This window comes from Trichomonas vaginalis, chromosome VI, assembly GCF_026262505.1.
Source record: "Trichomonas vaginalis G3 chromosome VI, whole genome shotgun sequence".
Taxonomy (NCBI): Eukaryota; Parabasalia; order Trichomonadida; family Trichomonadidae; genus Trichomonas; species Trichomonas vaginalis.
Genome location: NC_067208.1, coordinates 535,454 through 553,611, shown reverse-complemented (window position 1 = coordinate 553,611; position 18,158 = coordinate 535,454). Strand labels below are relative to the sequence as shown.

Sequence of the window (18,158 nt, the reverse complement as noted above, 5' to 3'; positions counted from 1 at the left end):
TAAACAATAGTACACATTCCGAATTTCATGTAATGATAAAAAGTCCATGCTTACAAATTGAATGCAATCATATCATATGCTTTTATATTTAACGTTTACATATCAAAATAACAAATATCTAATGAATAATATCATTTCAACAGAAACATACTTCAATTTAAAAAGATAAAAGTCACAAAGGTAGGCTCCTATTCCCTCGAGAAAGTTCGAAAACTTGGTCGCAATTGCATCTGATTGTTATAAATTCGGTCAATTCTGATACACTGCACTGACAGTGTACCAGAAATGACTGTATTTCGATCATAAGATCGGCCAAGAAAGTCTTGTCGGTCTTATTCTCGCAATCAGAATGTGATTGCGAGAGATTCGGTCAATTCTGATACACTGCACTGACAGTGTACCAGAAATGACTGTATTTCGATCATAAGATCGGCCAAGAAAGTCTTGTCGGTCTTATTCTCGCAATCAGAATGTGATTGCGAGAGATTCGGTCAATTCTGATACACTGCACTGACAGTGTACCAGAAATGACTGTATTTCGATCATAAGATCGGCCAAGAAAGTCTTGTCGGTCTTATTCTCGCAATCAGAATGTGATTGCGAGAGATTCGGTCAATTCTGATACACTGCACTGACAGTGTACCAGAAATGACTGTATTTCGATCATAAGATCGGCCAAGAAAGTCTTGTCGGTCTTATTCTCGCAATCAGAATGTGATTGCGAGAGATTCGGTCAATTCTGATACACTGCACTGACAGTGTACCAGAAATGACTGTATTTCGATCATAAGATCGGCCAAGAAAGTCTTGTCGGTCTTATTCTCGCAATCAGAATGTGATTGCGAGAGATTCGGTCAATTCTGATACACTGCACTGACAGTGTACCAGAAATGACTGTATTTCGATCATAAGATCGGCCAAGAAAGTCTTGTCGGTCTTATTCTCGCAATCAGAATGTGATTGCGAGAGATTCGGTCAATTCTGATACACTGCACTGACAGTGTACCAGAAATGACTGTATTTCGATCATAAGATCGGCCAAGAAAGTCTTGTCGGTCTTATTCTCGCAATCAGAATGTGATTGCGAGAGATTCGGTCAATTCTGATACACTGCACTGACAGTGTACCAGAAATGACTGTATTTCGATCATAAGATCGGCCAAGAAAGTCTTGTCGGTCTTATTCTCGCAATCAGAATGTGATTGCGAGAGATTCGGTCAATTCTGATACACTGCACTGACAGTGTACCAGAAATGACTGTATTTCGATCATAAGATCGGCCAAGAAAGTCTTGTCGGTCTTATTCTCGCAATCAGAATGTGATTGCGAGAGATTCGGTCAATTCTGATACACTGCACTGACAGTGTACCAGAAATGACTGTATTTCGATCATAAGATCGGCCAAGAAAGTCTTGTCGGTCTTATTCTCGCAATCAGAATGTGATTGCGAGAGATTCGGTCAATTCTGATACACTGCACTGACAGTGTACCAGAAATGACTGTATTTCGATCATAAGATCGGCCAAGAAAGTCTTGTCGGTCTTATTCTCGCAATCAGAATGTGATTGCGAGAGATTCGGTCAATTCTGATACACTGCACTGACAGTGTACCAGAAATGACTGTATTTCGATCATAAGATCGGCCAAGAAAGTCTTGTCGGTCTTATTCTCGCAATCAGAATGTGATTGCGAGAGATTCGGTCAATTCTGATACACTGCACTGACAGTGTACCAGAAATGACTGTATTTCGATCATAAGATCGGCCAAGAAAGTCTTGTCGGTCTTATTCTCGCAATCAGAATGTGATTGCGAGAGATTCGGTCAATTCTGATACACTGCACTGACAGTGTACCAGAAATGACTGTATTTCGATCATAAGATCGGCCAAGAAAGTCTTGTCGGTCTTATTCTCGCAATCAGAATGTGATTGCGAGAGATTCGGTCAATTCTGATACACTGCACTGACAGTGTACCAGAAATGACTGTATTTCGATCATAAGATCGGCCAAGAAAGTCTTGTCGGTCTTATTCTCGCAATCAGAATGTGATTGCGAGAGATTCGGTCAATTCTGATACACTGCACTGACAGTGTACCAGAAATGACTGTATTTCGATCATAAGATCGGCCAAGAAAGTCTTGTCGGTCTTATTCTCGCAATCAGAATGTGATTGCGAGAGATTCGGTCAATTCTGATACACTGCACTGACAGTGTACCAGAAATGACTGTATTTCGATCATAAGATCGGCCAAGAAAGTCTTGTCGGTCTTATTCTCGCAATCAGAATGTGATTGCGAGAGATTCGTCAATTCTGATACACTGCACTGACAGTGTACCAGAAATGACTGTATTTCGATCATAAGATCGGCCAAGAAAGTCTTGTCGGTCTTATTCTCGCAATCAGAATGTGATTGCGAGAGATTCGTCAATTCTGATACACTGCACTGACAGTGTACCAGAAATGACTGTATTTCGATCATAAGATCGGCCAAGAAAGTCTTGTCGGTCTTATTCTCGCAATCAGAATGTGATTGCGAGAGATTCAGTCAATTCTGATACACTGCACTGACAGTGTACCAGAAATGACTGTATTTCGATCATAAGATCGGCCAAGAAAGTCTTGTCGGTCTTATTCTCGCAATCAGAATGTGATTGCGAGAGATTCGTCAATTCTGATACACTGCACTGACAGTGTACCAGAAATGACTGTATTTCGATCATAAGATCGGCCAAGAAAGTCTTGTCGGTCTTATTCTCGCAATCAGAATGTGATTGCGAGAGATTCGTCAATTCTGATACACTGCACTGACAGTGTACCAGAAATGACTGTATTTCGATCATAAGATCGGCCAAGAAAGTCTTGTCGGTCTTATTCTCGCAATCAGAATGTGATTGCGAGAGATTCGTCAATTCTGATACACTGCACTGACAGTGTACCAGAAATGACTGTATTTCGATCATAAGATCGGCCAAGAAAGTCTTGTCGGTCTTATTCTCGCAATCAGAATGTGATTGCGAGAGATTCGTCAATTCTGATACACTGCACTGACAGTGTACCAGAAATGACTGTATTTCGATCATAAGATCGGCCAAGAAAGTCTTGTCGGTCTTATTCTCGCAATCAGAATGTGATTGCGAGAGATTCAGTCAATTCTGATACACTGCACTGACAGTGTACCAGAAATGACTGTATTTCGATCATAAGATCGGCCAAGAAAGTCTTGTCGGTCTTATTCTCGCAATCAGAATGTGATTGCGAGAGATTCGTCAATTCTGATACACTGCACTGACAGTGTACCAGAAATGACTGTATTTCGATCATAAGATCGGCCAAGAAAGTCTTGTCGGTCTTATTCTCGCAATCAGAATGTGATTGCGAGAGATTCAGTCAATTCTGATACACTGCACTGACAGTGTACCAGAAATGACTGTATTTCGATCATAAGATCGGCCAAGAAAGTCTTGTCGGTCTTATTCTCGCAATCAGAATGTGATTGCGAGAGATTCGTCAATTCTGATACACTGCACTGACAGTGTACCAGAAATGACTGTATTTCGATCATAAGATCGGCCAAGAAAGTCTTGTCGGTCTTATTCTCGCAATCAGAATGTGATTGCGAGAGATTCAGTCAATTCTGATACACTGCACTGACAGTGTACCAGAAATGACTGTATTTCGATCATAAGATCGGCCAAGAAAGTCTTGTCGGTCTTATTCTCGCAATCAGAATGTGATTGCGAGAGATTCAGTCAATTCTGATACACTGCACTGACAGTGTACCAGAAATGACTGTATTTCGATCATAAGATCGGCCAAGAAAGTCTTGTCGGTCTTATTCTCGCAATCAGAATGTGATTGCGAGAGATTCAGTCAATTCTGATACACTGCACTGACAGTGTACCAGAAATGACTGTATTTCGATCATAAGATCGGCCAAGAAAGTCTTGTCGGCTTATTCTCGCAATCAGAATGTGATTGCGAGAGATTCAGTCAATTCTGATACACTGCACTGACAGTGTACCAGAAATGACTGTATTTCGATCATAAGATCGGCCAAGAAAGTCTTGTCGGTCTTATTCTCGCAATCAGAATGTGATTGCGAGAGATTCAGTCAATTCTGATACACTGCACTGACAGTGTACCAGAAATGACTGTATTTCGATCATAAGATCGGCCAAGAAAGTCTTGTCGGTCTTATTCTCGCAATCAGAATGTGATTGCGAGAGATTCGTCAATTCTGATACACTGCACTGACAGTGTACCAGAAATGACTGTATTTCGATCATAAGATCGGCCAAGAAAGTCTTGTCGGTCTTATTCTCGCAATCAGAATGTGATTGCGAGAGATTCAGTCAATTCTGATACACTGCACTGACAGTGTACCAGAAATGACTGTATTTCGATCATAAGATCGGCCAAGAAAGTCTTGTCGGTCTTATTCTCGCAATCAGAATGTGATTGCGAGAGATTCAGTCAATTCTGATACACTGCACTGACAGTGTACCAGAAATGACTGTATTTCGATCATAAGATCGGCCAAGAAAGTCTTGTCGGTCTTATTCTCGCAATCAGAATGTGATTGCGAGAGATTCAGTCAATTCTGATACACTGCACTGACAGTGTACCAGAAATGACTGTATTTCGATCATAAGATCGGCCAAGAAAGTCTTGTCGGTCTTATTCTCGCAATCAGAATGTGATTGCGAGAGATTCAGTCAATTCTGATACACTGCACTGACAGTGTACCAGAAATGACTGTATTTCGATCATAAGATCGGCCAAGAAAGTCTTGTCGGTCTTATTCTCGCAATCAGAATGTGATTGCGAGAGATTCAGTCAATTCTGATACACTGCACTGACAGTGTACCAGAAATGACTGTATTTCGATCATAAGATCGGCCAAGAAAGTCTTGTCGTCTTATTCTCGCAATCAGAATGTGATTGCGAGAGATTCAGTCAATTCTGATACACTGCACTGACAGTGTACCAGAAATGACTGTATTTCGATCATAAGATCGGCCAAGAAAGTCTTGTCGGTCTTATTCTCGCAATCAGAATGTGATTGCGAGAGATTCAGTCAATTCTGATACACTGCACTGACAGTGTACCAGAAATGACTGTATTTCGATCATAAGATCGGCCAAGAAAGTCTTGTCGGTCTTATTCTCGCAATCAGAATGTGATTGCGAGAGATTCAGTCAATTCTGATACACTGCACTGACAGTGTACCAGAAATGACTGTATTTCGATCATAAGATCGGCCAAGAAAGTCTTGTCGGTCTTATTCTCGCAATCAGAATGTGATTGCGAGAGATTCAGTCAATTCTGATACACTGCACTGACAGTGTACCAGAAATGACTGTATTTCGATCATAAGATCGGCCAAGAAAGTCTTGTCGTCTTATTCTCGCAATCAGAATGTGATTGCGAGAGATTCAGTCAATTCTGATACACTGCACTGACAGTGTACCAGAAATGACTGTATTTCGATCATAAGATCGGCCAAGAAAGTCTTGTCGTCTTATTCTCGCAATCAGAATGTGATTGCGAGAGATTCGGTCAATTCTGATACACTGCACTGACAGTGTACCAGAAATGACTGTATTTCGATCATAAGATCGGCCAAGAAAGTCTTGTCGGTCTTATTCTCGCAATCAGAATGTGATTGCGAGAGATTCGGTCAATTCTGATACACTGCACTGACAGTGTACCAGAAATGACTGTATTTCGATCATAAGATCGGCCAAGAAAGTCTTGTCGTCTTATTCTCGCAATCAGAATGTGATTGCGAGAGATTCGGTCAATTCTGATACACTGCACTGACAGTGTACCAGAAATGACTGTATTTCGATCATAAGATCGGCCAAGAAAGTCTTGTCGGTCTTATTCTCGCAATCAGAATGTGATTGCGAGAGATTCGGTCAATTCTGATACACTGCACTGACAGTGTACCAGAAATGACTGTATTTCGATCATAAGATCGGCCAAGAAAGTCTTGTCGGTCTTATTCTCGCAATCAGAATGTGATTGCGAGAGATTCGGTCAATTCTGATACACTGCACTGACAGTGTACCAGAAATGACTGTATTTCGATCATAAGATCGGCCAAGAAAGTCTTGTCGGTCTTATTCTCGCAATCAGAATGTGATTGCGAGAGATTCGGTCAATTCTGATACACTGCACTGACAGTGTACCAGAAATGACTGTATTTCGATCATAAGATCGGCCAAGAAAGTCTTGTCGGTCTTATTCTCACATTCATTATTACAGATTTGCCTCTATACTATATATTTAATTTAATTTCACTAACCAACCGAACCTGAAATCTCATAATTACTGCGATTGTAGAAATGCTATTAGATAGATATTTGAATTAGATACTGAATTTTCAAATTTCAAAATTTTTCTCATTAATTTAGATGCAATTTGATTAAGAAACACCATGTTATGAAATTATAGTTAAAATGAGATGATAAAATTGAACAAAATTTAAGGGTCCACTGTAAGGCCAAATAAGGTCTATCGTCGTCCCAAAAATATTGCACGAGATGGTGTTTTACTAAGGCCCAAAACTTAAAAAAACACAAAAAAATTAACTTTACTCTTTTGAGATCCTTATCAGATATGCATCAACTTGATGCAGTATCGCAGTTCAAATCTGATTTTTTAGTGTAGATGTACTCTAACATCCTTTAAAAAATGCAAAATGATATTAATTAAGCTTTTTATTTCTGTATCATACACGAAACAAAATCGTTCATTATACTAAAATTTATCAAAGTTTGATTAATGAAAAAATAATATCTAAATTTTTACATTGAGTCGGCTATTGATATGGTTAATATTAAATCTTGTAAAAATTGGCATTATCCAGAATAATACCCACTAAAATACACAATTTTTTTTAAAAAAATTTTATCAATTGTTATGGTATATCTTTATGATAATGAATAAAATGCTTATTTTTCATAAGTAAATACATAATTTATGCTTAAACACAAAAAATAACACGAAAATTTTTGGCCAACATATCTAAACTAAGGATAATGGTTTGAATATATAAACAATAATACTTTGTCCAGGGAATTAAATTTGTGCTATCCAATTGTCAATTCTTTGAATTTTTTTTAAATGCAAGATATCCCGGCATTAGCCTCAATAAATATATATATTATGCATCATAATATTAGTTTGTAATAGCATTAAAGCGAAATTCCTAATTTCTTCTCAATTAAATTCCTTGAAAAACATTGGAATTAATGATTGGAAATAGGTCAAAAAAATTCCTAATATAAAACTTATACTTAAGATAAAATTAAAATTCGAAAATATCTATTTTTCAAAACACGCATCCAAAAGCGAAAAAATTCGAAAAAATCATGTTCTTATAAAACTCACTGATTTTGCAATTTTTATGAGATTTGAAGTGATAGAATACATTACCATCTTATTGAAACATATGCTTCATTGTTGTATTCACATAATATTAATCAGAACACTAGGAAAAGTGGATTTTCGAAAAATGACGATAACGATTATTTGCAAATCGCCTCTCAATTTTGAGAGACTTTCAATTTTTACAGTGGACCCTTAACGAATTAAAATTTAATAATTTAAAAAGCTAAATATTTTATATAACACTAAATGGTTATTACTCTTTATATATTGTCTGTTTTAAAAAGCATAAAATATCATATATATTTTTCTGATAATTTAGATTTTCAAAAAAAGTTTTCCGTTCGGCAAATGAACCTCAAAACAAGTTTTTCTATGATGTTTCCTAACCATTGTACTATACTAGAAGTGGAGCAAAAATTCGATTTTATAGTATTTAATCGCCTGTCAGCCCAAGGGCTGTTTGCTATCTTCACTCTCTACTGATAATAACACAAAAATAACATAAATGATTAAATTTGTTATTAGTTTTCTAAAACAAAATATTGATAATAAAATATCTCATCATTTTTTATGCACACTGTAAGATATATTTTGAAAATATATCTGCACATATGTATAGATACTCTTTTACAATCTTATTTTAGAAAATCATATCTCTATTTGCTGAATCACTTAATAATTCAAACTATAAAAACATTTTTACAATTATTAGAATACAATTAGCTATTTTTAACTATAATGTTTACTGTAATATCTGATAAACTCATATATAATGACATTTTGCTCTGGAATAATCATTTTTTATACTAGAGCATATTTTTTAATATTATATCATGATGCAATATAATATATATGCAGTGGTATCATAATTCAAACAACTTTGCATGCTATTTAACTTGTGCTTTGATACCATTTTGACAATTAACATCAAAAATTAATAAAAGCTGAATATATTTGAAAAGACACTTCCACTATTTTCATATGCAATCCTTTCATTTTAAATTTGTTTAATTATCTTAACATCATCGCAATCATTTTATTTATCTTTCTTATTTTATCAATTATCTCACAAGCTATCATTGATCGAGTACATATACCTCTATCATTCTCTTCTTATCAGATATTAAGCATTTAATATTACATATTTTTTCAAATGTTAAATTTTTTGCCTTTCATCTTTTATTATCTTCGAATTCTTAATTTACCTTATTTCTATTATTTATATATTTTAGTCTTATTAAGTGATATCATAATTTGGAATTATATATTTTTATCTTGCATTCAGATTTCAACTTCTGGAGTGTTGCATAATAATTAATGGTAATTTAATCTCAGCGCTCAATAAAAATAGGATATATCTTCGTTTTTTGAGCAACATTTGGAAAAACAACAGACATTTTGACCAAAATAAATTTAATTCATTTTTCTATTTTTATCTACGAATTTTTTTCATTTTTTGAACAAAAAGGCCATATCTTTTGAAAACACACCATAAAAATATACTTTATCAATCAAAACGATTGTATGTTAAGTTTAAAATTCGAACAAACCTGCAAATTTGAATACTTTACAAGATTTTTCAATGCCTATATTTCAATGAATACTCAAAATTTAGGGCATCATTTTTTTAGCTACTAAAATTGCAACATCAACTTTGTGCGGTGAAACCCGTCCTTGTTCAAAACGGCTGAAACTGGTCGTGGCAATATCGTCGGGATTTAAGCAGTCCAAGAATTAGAGTTTACTGTTGTATGTTATTCCTTAATATTAAAATTCCTTTTTATCTTTGATCGATAAGTATATATTCTGAACATGCATATAGATCATACTTAGTAGTTAGATCGATAATCTATCATTTATTTATGGTTTCCCATACATTTTGATTTAAAGATTAATAGATTTGATAAATAATTATTAATTAGTAAGGTATCATTGCATTACAATTCAATCTGTATTATACTTTGCTATTGTGGAGATGTTTTAAGTGTCTTACAAATTGAAAGGGATTAATATTGCGGGAAAGTTTGAATGCAATTTTTACATGGCGGGAAAATTTGAAAAGAAAAGAGGCGCCAAAAAAGTGTCATTTTTCATTTGGTAATCTCTCTCGAGCAGCCAAGGAATTTTAAGATCTGACTCCAAGTAGTCTTGATTACGGATACGCCAGTAAATCAAAGCAGATCTTTACATCAGTTGTGCGGTGTTAAGATTCTCATTTGATCGAAAACAAATGATGTAATCACTTAACTGGGGTTGTCTCATAAGAGCTCAAACCAGATCAGTGCATCAGTTGTGCGATGTTATTAATCGAATTTGAGCTCAGATTCAATAAAAGTTATTTCCTATCAGATGTCAGCCCTCTCATTACTTGTTTCAGATCTAGCAGCTGCTATCATTCTGTCATTACTTGCTTCAGATCTAGCAGTTGCATTCATTCTCTCATTACTTATTTCAGATCTAGAAGTTTTTATCATTCTCCCATTACTTGTTTAAGCTCTAGCAGTTTCAGTCAATCTCTCATTACTTATTTCAGATCTAGAAGTTTTTATCATTCTCCCATTACTTGTTTAAGCTCTAGCAGTTTCAGTCAATCTCTCATTACTTATTTCAGATCTAGAAGTTTTTATCATTCTCTCATTAAATGTTGTAGATTTAGAAGTTGCATGATGTCGGTACTTATTTAAGATCTAGTATTTGTTATCATTTTGTCATTACTTTCTGATCTCTAAGTGCAAGTTTACGAAAAGAGCTTACGTGTGTAATCCTATCTTATATTTATTACACCTGTAAGCTCTTTTCGTAAAAATCTTGCACTTTTTGTTTCGATGCTGATCTCTAAGTGCAAGTTCACCAAAGCAACTTATATTTATTATAAATATACTAAAAGTATGACCTTAATATATATTAATATCTTTTTTTAACTTAAATCTTTATTTGGCCGGACCGTTTTTCCTTTTTTTCTTTAGACTTGAATGGAAGATGATTATAAGTCATTACCTTTAGATCAATGTCCCAAAGATTTAAATATGCTAAATTCTTCCATGGCAACATTCGATTATACTGATTTTTCACAAATGTTACAATACATTTTTCAATCAATTCAAATAACATCAGATACTGATATTTTAAATCACATATCGCCATACATAGAACATTCAAATTATCATAAGACAAATTACGGAAAGTGAACTCAAACAAAAAGTGACACAATGCATTTGCCAACCAAATAACTTTACAAAGCAAAAACTTAAATTACTTGTCAAGCTTACTATTCTTATTTTAACAATTAAAAAATTAAATTTTATTTTTTATTTAAAAAAATCATCTTATATCATCTGATATATATATATAACAGCATTAATATTTCAATGATTCACAAATCAACTTTTTCATTATTTTAAATAATTATAGAATATATACCGACTTTTTGTACATAAATATTTTTAGATTCAATAATGATTTACGGTTTTTTTCAAAACTTATAATTTTCCAATGAGTGGTAGAATCTTCGATTTAATTGATTTAGAATGGTTAAATCAAGCTAATCAACAAATTCAAAGCGGTATTAACGTCGAAACCGTTCTCCAAAATGTCCCTTTAACAGATGGAAGAATTCTTCAGACAAAGTTTTTGAACTTTGTATAAGTTCTCCAAAATGTTAAACTATTCAAAGCGGTATTAACGTCGAAACCGTTCTCCAAAATGTTAAACTATTCAGACAAAGTTTCCCGCTGTTTGCGAAGGAATTGTTGGCTATGATGTACTGATTCATGATCAGTGCATCATAGCCAACAATTCCTTATACAAAGTTCAAAAACTTGGGTGCAATCAGAACTGATTGCACCCAAGTTTTTGAACTTTCTCGAGGGAATGAAAGGGTAAGAGGTATACATTATGAATATATACCTCTTACCCTTCCATTCCCTCTCTGACAGCGGGAAACTTTGTCTGAATGTTAAACTATTCAGACAAAGTTTCCCGCTGTTTGCGAAGGAATTGTTGGCTATGATGTACTGATTCATGATCAGTGCATCATAGCCAACAATTCCTTATACAAAGTTCAAAAACTTGGGTGCAATCAGAACTGATTGCACCCAAGTTTTTGAACTTTCTCGAGGGAATGAAAGGGTAAGAGGTATACATTTCCTTTCACCTTCGTTCTCAATAATTAACTTATAAATTTTTTAAGGATACCCTTACATTGCGTAGTTAGAAAGAGAATATGATATTGTCATGATTGCTAAAGTTTTAGGCTCCAGAAATGAATATACATCAAACTGAAACAATTGATAAATTGAATGAACTTTTGAGAGGTTCTCAAATAAAAAAAATTATCTAATTTTTTACAATATTACTATTATTTTATCCACATATGTATATATAGTAATTTGAGAAAACTTTTAGGAAAAAATAAGTTTAATAAAAATCTGAATTTTACTTGTTGTGGGATTGTTATTAATTGACACTCCAGACGTATTACTAATAGTTATGCGTATGCAATTAAAGTATTTCTGATGGACAAAATGTGAGATTTATATCAGATAATTCATTTCTACTATTAAGTTATTCATTTATGAGTTTGCACTTATTCGCACTAAATAAATAACTATTAAAAATTGTTTTAATTAATTGACACCATATAATAGAGTGAATTTTGTTTGATCAAACAACAATAGATGATAGATATAAAGCCAAGAAACTTGCTATTAATATGCTCTACTTGCTATTTCAATGTAAGTATGATATTTTCTAAATGTTTCGTTCAGATAACTTAGATATATTAGTCAAAATTTGAAATTTTAATAGCACATATATTAAAAATAATTATTATTCATAAAAGATTAATGAAATAGTAAAAAAAATCAATCAAATTATAAAAATACAACATTTAGAAGAATTCTTATTATCCTTCAAAAAGTCAGTATTTCTGCTGTAATTTTCTACAACATTGTAGTTATTGCACTTTGTCTATGGATTTGTATATATGTTATATATAAATTATATATCTAAACTGCCATAAGTGCAATTTTTATATAAATTGTTTATTTCTTTAACAATTTCATATGAAATATGCTTTTTTAAGCGTATCAAAGCTGTGTTCTTAATGTGCATGGATATATCAAGAAAAATGTCGAAAAAAATGTGAATTCACAAATTCACTGAATTTTCGCCGTTTTTTGAATTTTGCTACAGCACTAATATTAAATAATACTAAAATCTTCTGTCTTTGTAAAAGAATAAATTTGACAAAAAGTGCTCGTTTAAATTTAATGATCATCTGTATGACTAAGTGGTAAAAAGTGTTTATGACCAAAAAAGGGTTACATGCTTAGTCTATTTTTCTGACAGGATACTCTAGATTTACATGATCTCTATTTCATATCTCCGTTTTTAGATTCTTCGACAGATTTTATGATAGAAAACCAAGATTAACAAATTTCCGGCATGTTAATGAAGAAATCTGCAGCTACCCTCAATATTATTTCAATAATCAGTATCGTTTCTCTTACAATTTATTTTTTTCTCAATAATTTAACAAGAAATAACAATACACACTTGGTTTTACGTATAAAAGCTAAGTGTCGAACTTAATCAACTTTACTTACTTAGCAAATGAATATTTTTGTGGTTGCGAGTTCTGAATGCTGAAGTTTTAGATTTCTCTATAAATGATATCATTGCACTTACAATGTTGTTCCAGCCTATCGCATAAATCATAGAAAATCCAAAAAAAAATAATATAAAGAAAATTCATGTCATGAAGTTCAAAAAATACCGTGTAACATTAAAATTTGTTATGCATAATACATTTTAGCTATTATTGATTTTTTTTAATTTTCGAGAAATTGAATGGTGAGTCCGATAGAGAAATTTTTAAAAATCCTAGTGCCTCATAGAAGTAATTTCCCTCGTCTCCCATACTTCCAAATGTATGCATATGACATAAACTTTTATGCATTACACAAGTGGCCAATAATATCTATAGAGTAAAAAATTAGAAATTTAATTTTTTTATATGATAGTTATATTTCAGATTTGCGAGCGTAACTTTTTTCTCCATGGCATACTTGTTTTAAGAGCAAATGATCAAAATCGTCCTTCAATTATTGAAGGAGCTGATATCTTTTGAAATTGAATTGAAAGGGTATTCAATTTTCAAATTTCCTCTCAATTTTGGAAACATATCAACTCTATGAATTAACAATTATGTGCCTTCACAGTTTATCAGTCATATAAGGTGCTTATAAAGAAAAAAGTTACGCTCGCAAAATATGTTTTTATATAGATTTCACATAAAATAATTATGTAATTTCTAAAAAGAATATTTTTGTTCTTGAATATTAAAGTGTATTGTAGTTTAAAAAGTTTTAAATATGTTGCTAAAATTTCAGGTTTATAGCTCATGTCTAGCATGACTTCTTCGTATGCGCAAAAAATCTGACACGTAAGGGTATCCTTAAAGCAAAAAAAGTCTGATTTTTTTTGACAAGTAAATATATAGGGAATTTATCCGACCAAATAAGTGTCACTTTTTCGGTTCACCTCACTTTCCGTAACTCGTCTTACAACAAAATCAATATTATAATGTTCCGGATGTTTTAATTGAAAGTGAAATTGATAAAAACTTTAGTGGATTAAAAGACAAATTCTACAACTCTTGGTTACTTCTTATTTATGCATTATCTGTTAAAGATAAAATATCAATTCATTACATTATTGATAATTTTGATATTATAATCCAGCATTTGTTGGATTATATTATAATTGCGGATCGTGAGTGGCTCTATGATTTTTTATTTATATTGATTTCTAATAAAATCAAAGTTGATCACAAAATTGAGGAGCAATATATTGAAGAATTAAAAATTTATACATTGAAAACATTTCGACTCAAATACAAAAGTATCCCTTTATGGATAAAATATTTTCCATTTTTAATGCTCTTTTATTTTATTGGGATAAAGAAAATTTCAATTCAATTCTATCATACTTTCAAAATAAAAAAATTTTGACTTCAATTACAAACAATCTATTTTGCAATAATTGTTGTAAAACTCTACTCCTTTTAATTAAGTTCTCGCCAGATATATTATTAAATTCCATAGATTCTAATGATTTTTCTTCAGCTATTTACAATTTATGTAATTATAACAGCATTGATTTTGAATTTGCACTTTCTTTCTTTATCAATTCAACTTCAGATATATTTGAGTATTCAATTTACATTATTATAAAAATAATCAAAAAATTCATTACAAAAGAATTAAAATGGACAAATTCAAAGTGTTGTATTTATTTACTATACAGGATCCTAATATTAGACAATTATGAGCTTGATTCAAAAATCATGGTCTTCTTTACTTATGAAGAAATTCCAGAAATGATCATTACAACAATCGAACATTGCCCCAAAATTATGTTTAAGGTTGGAATAACCTTAATAGTTTTTGTTCTACGTCAATATCTCAAAAATCAAGATATTATTAATATGGATGTCTATTTGAAAGTATTAGAAGAGTATGATGAAGAATTATATAATATTTATGATGAGTTAGTCCAGGATTTTCGGATTTCATCATCAGAATTTAATGATGAATTATTAAATATCGATGAAAGGATCCAGAAGGAATTTATTTCAGAGGCAGAAAATTCATTAATGTTTACAAATGAAAACGAAATCGAACTTTTGATGGAAGAATATGAAGCATGCATTAATCATTGTTATGCTGTAAAGGAAAAATGAAGTATTGTTATACACAATGGTATGGAATTGACATCTTACATAAACCCCAGAATTAAACATTTAATTTTTAATTAATTTTTAAACAATCATCTAATTATATCATGATAATTAAATTACTGTCGCATGTCGTTATCAGACATGTTTGGATTTTTGACTGTATCAAGGACATTTCCTTGGGGAAATATAAAAGTCCCATAATTTCAGAATTGTTACTTTTTATTGCAATATATAGTCAGTTAGGTTGTCTTATCTCTAGACTATTTGACTTTTTACAGGAATTTCGAGAATCTAAGTTATTAGATCTAACAGTCATAAGCTATTAATGCATATTTATGAAGCAAATCCATCAAAATTAGATAAAGATTTTTTGGGTTGTCAGAAAATATAGCTGAAATCATTATGATTAACTGATACATAAGCTCATAATCATATGGTTTCAAATAGTTGATTCAGTCTGAGTCTATAATGCTAGTTACTCTCTACTCAGTCTTACTCTCTACATAGTCTTTTGAGATCCATCACTCTTTGGAACTCAATCTCTCCATTGAGTTCCATCCCTCCTTTGATTAATTTTTTTATAAAGAAAAGGAACAAAAGAAACCAATAGTCTCTACTCATGTACTAGACATACATACATATCTAACCATTCTATATAGTCACATTCACTAGAAATTTTCGAGAAAAAAATCTACCCACTCTTTTGACTCAACAGAAACAAAAGAACCCAATACTATCTACTCATGAACTAGACATATATACATGTCTCCCAGAATGACATATGCAGACAGACAAGAGTGCATAACACACTTTTGCGCTTAAATTTTTGATTTTTCTTTTTGATTCCACATTAATTTTTAATTTACCTTCTCCTAACCTATCAAACATACTTAAAAGCATTTTCTTTCGAATCCTATTAAGTATACGCTAATTCCCATCAATTCAAAATTTGATTTTAATAAAAATATACCTCAACTTTTTCAGTGAGTTGCAAAGAAGTTTTTTAAAAACATAATAAAAGATATGTTTATTCATAGACAATACAAAATAAAATAACAACAGGAGATTTTGATATGAGAATAATTTTGAATCGAAATTTCGTATGACCATGAGCAATTTTCAGTTCTCTGAAGAGTATAAAGAGAGCACTGGATGTAAGAATGTGTTTGGCGAACGCAGGAAGGATACTTTCTACGTCATTTTGAGAAATTGAATTTGATTTGAAAATTTGAGGAAAAGCCAATATTTAAGCGAGGAAGAATAATGGGATTCAAATGTGGAGCTAGGGACTTAAATGAATCAGGTATATTATTAAAGATTAACCCTTTACCATTTGGGCCTCTGCTGATTTAAGATCAAAGCAACCTTCTGCTTTCCAGGAGCTCCGAAGCTCCTAATCCATACGAAAGGGAGCTCCTGAATCCTTATCAGCAGAGGCCCTTTACCATTTGGGTCTCTACTGATTTAAGATCAGCCCGAATCCTTGCCAACTCAAGGAGCTCCAGAGCTCCTATTCATCATGAAATGGAGCTCTGGAAATCCTCAATCATATTTACTAAAGCCTGTTCTTTTGGGAACAGGCTTTAATAAATTTAATATGCACTCAATCCAGCTCTGTTAAATATTTTGAACTCCACTATTCTAATGTAGAGTTCAAAATATCTTCCAGAGCCGGATTGAGTCTATATTACATCTTATTTCTCAGTAATTTTGTGAATATGTTTTGGTGAAATAACCCTCACTAAAGCCGACTTTACAATGTCAAAAATTCTAAAATCTGACGCTTTACACACTTTACAAAACACACTTTTGTAACCCACTCGATTAGAGATTAAAATATTTATATTGGTACTAAACACATGATGATTGCATGGGAAATTCAAAAATAAAACTTTTATTAAAGATTATATCTCATTTTGGTAATATTCTATAAAATCTATCAAGAAAGCTTCTACACAAATCAAATAAGAAAATATCAGTATTTCAGCAATGAGTCTTATTTGCATTGTTATCAGATTTAGGTGAAAAAAGCTTTATCTATTTTTGTATCATGAATATAAAGTAACATGTACACATATATAAATGGTAAGTTTTGACAGAGAGATATTGCTCTGATGATGAGATGATGAAATTCTAAATATGTTATATAATCATGATCGACCCTCACAGATTTGTTCCAAATTCGTGTAGCATACTGTCAAGGCATGAGGTAACATTGTGATGATATTAGTTTTTGAATATCTTAACTGTATGTCTGTGGTGGAAAAAAAAGCTATCTTAGAACAATGGGTAGGGTCATGAAAAATTTTCAATTGTTGGAAATACAGGGTAATATTAAACTCAATTTCCTTCTTAAAGTCTCCTTGTCATACTCCTTCCCTCAATATTGGGTATACACCTTTTAAAAAATTTGAAAAGAGACTTTACTAAAGAAAACGAATTCAAATATTAAGTAAAAAAATTTGTGGTTTCATCACCTCTGACTATATAGTTATACACATCTTTGACGAATGAGATTTATAGCCTGAGAATTTTTAGAAGGACGGTGAGTATAAGTTTCTGTTACTGTCACTTTTTTATTTATCTTTTGATTGATACTTACAATGAGACCACTTTCTTATGTTCCCGAACAATTTATTAATCCTACAGATTTAAATCTTGACAATCAATTAATTAATGGTCCTCAAGGAGCTTTTTTTTGAACAATCAAATGTAATTTATCAGACAATCCAATGCTTTGAAAATAAAAGATCTAGTTTTCCTGACAGGGAGCTCAAAACAATCGATCTTGAGCTTTTGTTTAACTTTTTTGGAAATTATGCTTTTTGGAATTTGAATCATCTTCCTAATGTGGTTCAGAAAATGAAAGAAATTTATGATACCATTGATCCAAAAATAAAGGAGTCTACTAAATTCAATAATTATGCATTAAATCTTACCAAATGTTTTAAGTTCAGCGAGGGACCAAAAATTTATTCAAAATTTATTAACCTCTTTACCTCCTTAAATGAGGAATGT

At 32.4% G+C, this 18,158-nt stretch overlaps 2 protein-coding genes across 2 annotated transcripts, besides 3 other annotated features; both read left to right on the top strand.

Moving 5' to 3' along the window:
- Positions 1 to 6,495: 6,495 nt before the first annotated feature.
- Positions 6,496 to 7,591: a mobile genetic element.
- Positions 7,592 to 10,891: 3,300 nt separating this feature from the next.
- Positions 10,892 to 11,044, top strand: TVAGG3_0779150 (uncharacterized protein; the record flags this gene model as incomplete). The annotated part of the gene is made up of 1 exon (XM_001323862.1): positions 10,892 to 11,044. The coding sequence occupies one exon, from the start codon at positions 10,892 to 10,894 to the stop codon at positions 11,042 to 11,044; it is 153 nt and encodes a 50-aa protein (XP_001323897.1).
- A 56-nt stretch (positions 11,045 to 11,100) lies between these two features.
- Positions 11,101 to 11,543: a mobile genetic element.
- Positions 11,544 to 13,992: 2,449 nt separating this feature from the next.
- TVAGG3_0779130 (uncharacterized protein) lies at positions 13,993 to 15,845 on the top strand (the record flags this gene model as incomplete). The annotated part of the gene is made up of 1 exon (XM_001323863.1): positions 14,889 to 15,143. One exon carries the CDS (start codon positions 14,889 to 14,891, stop codon positions 15,141 to 15,143), a length of 255 nt encoding a protein of 84 aa, XP_001323898.1.
- A 625-nt stretch (positions 15,846 to 16,470) lies between these two features.
- Positions 16,471 to 16,671: a mobile genetic element.
- Between the last annotated feature and the right edge of the window lie 1,487 nt (positions 16,672 to 18,158).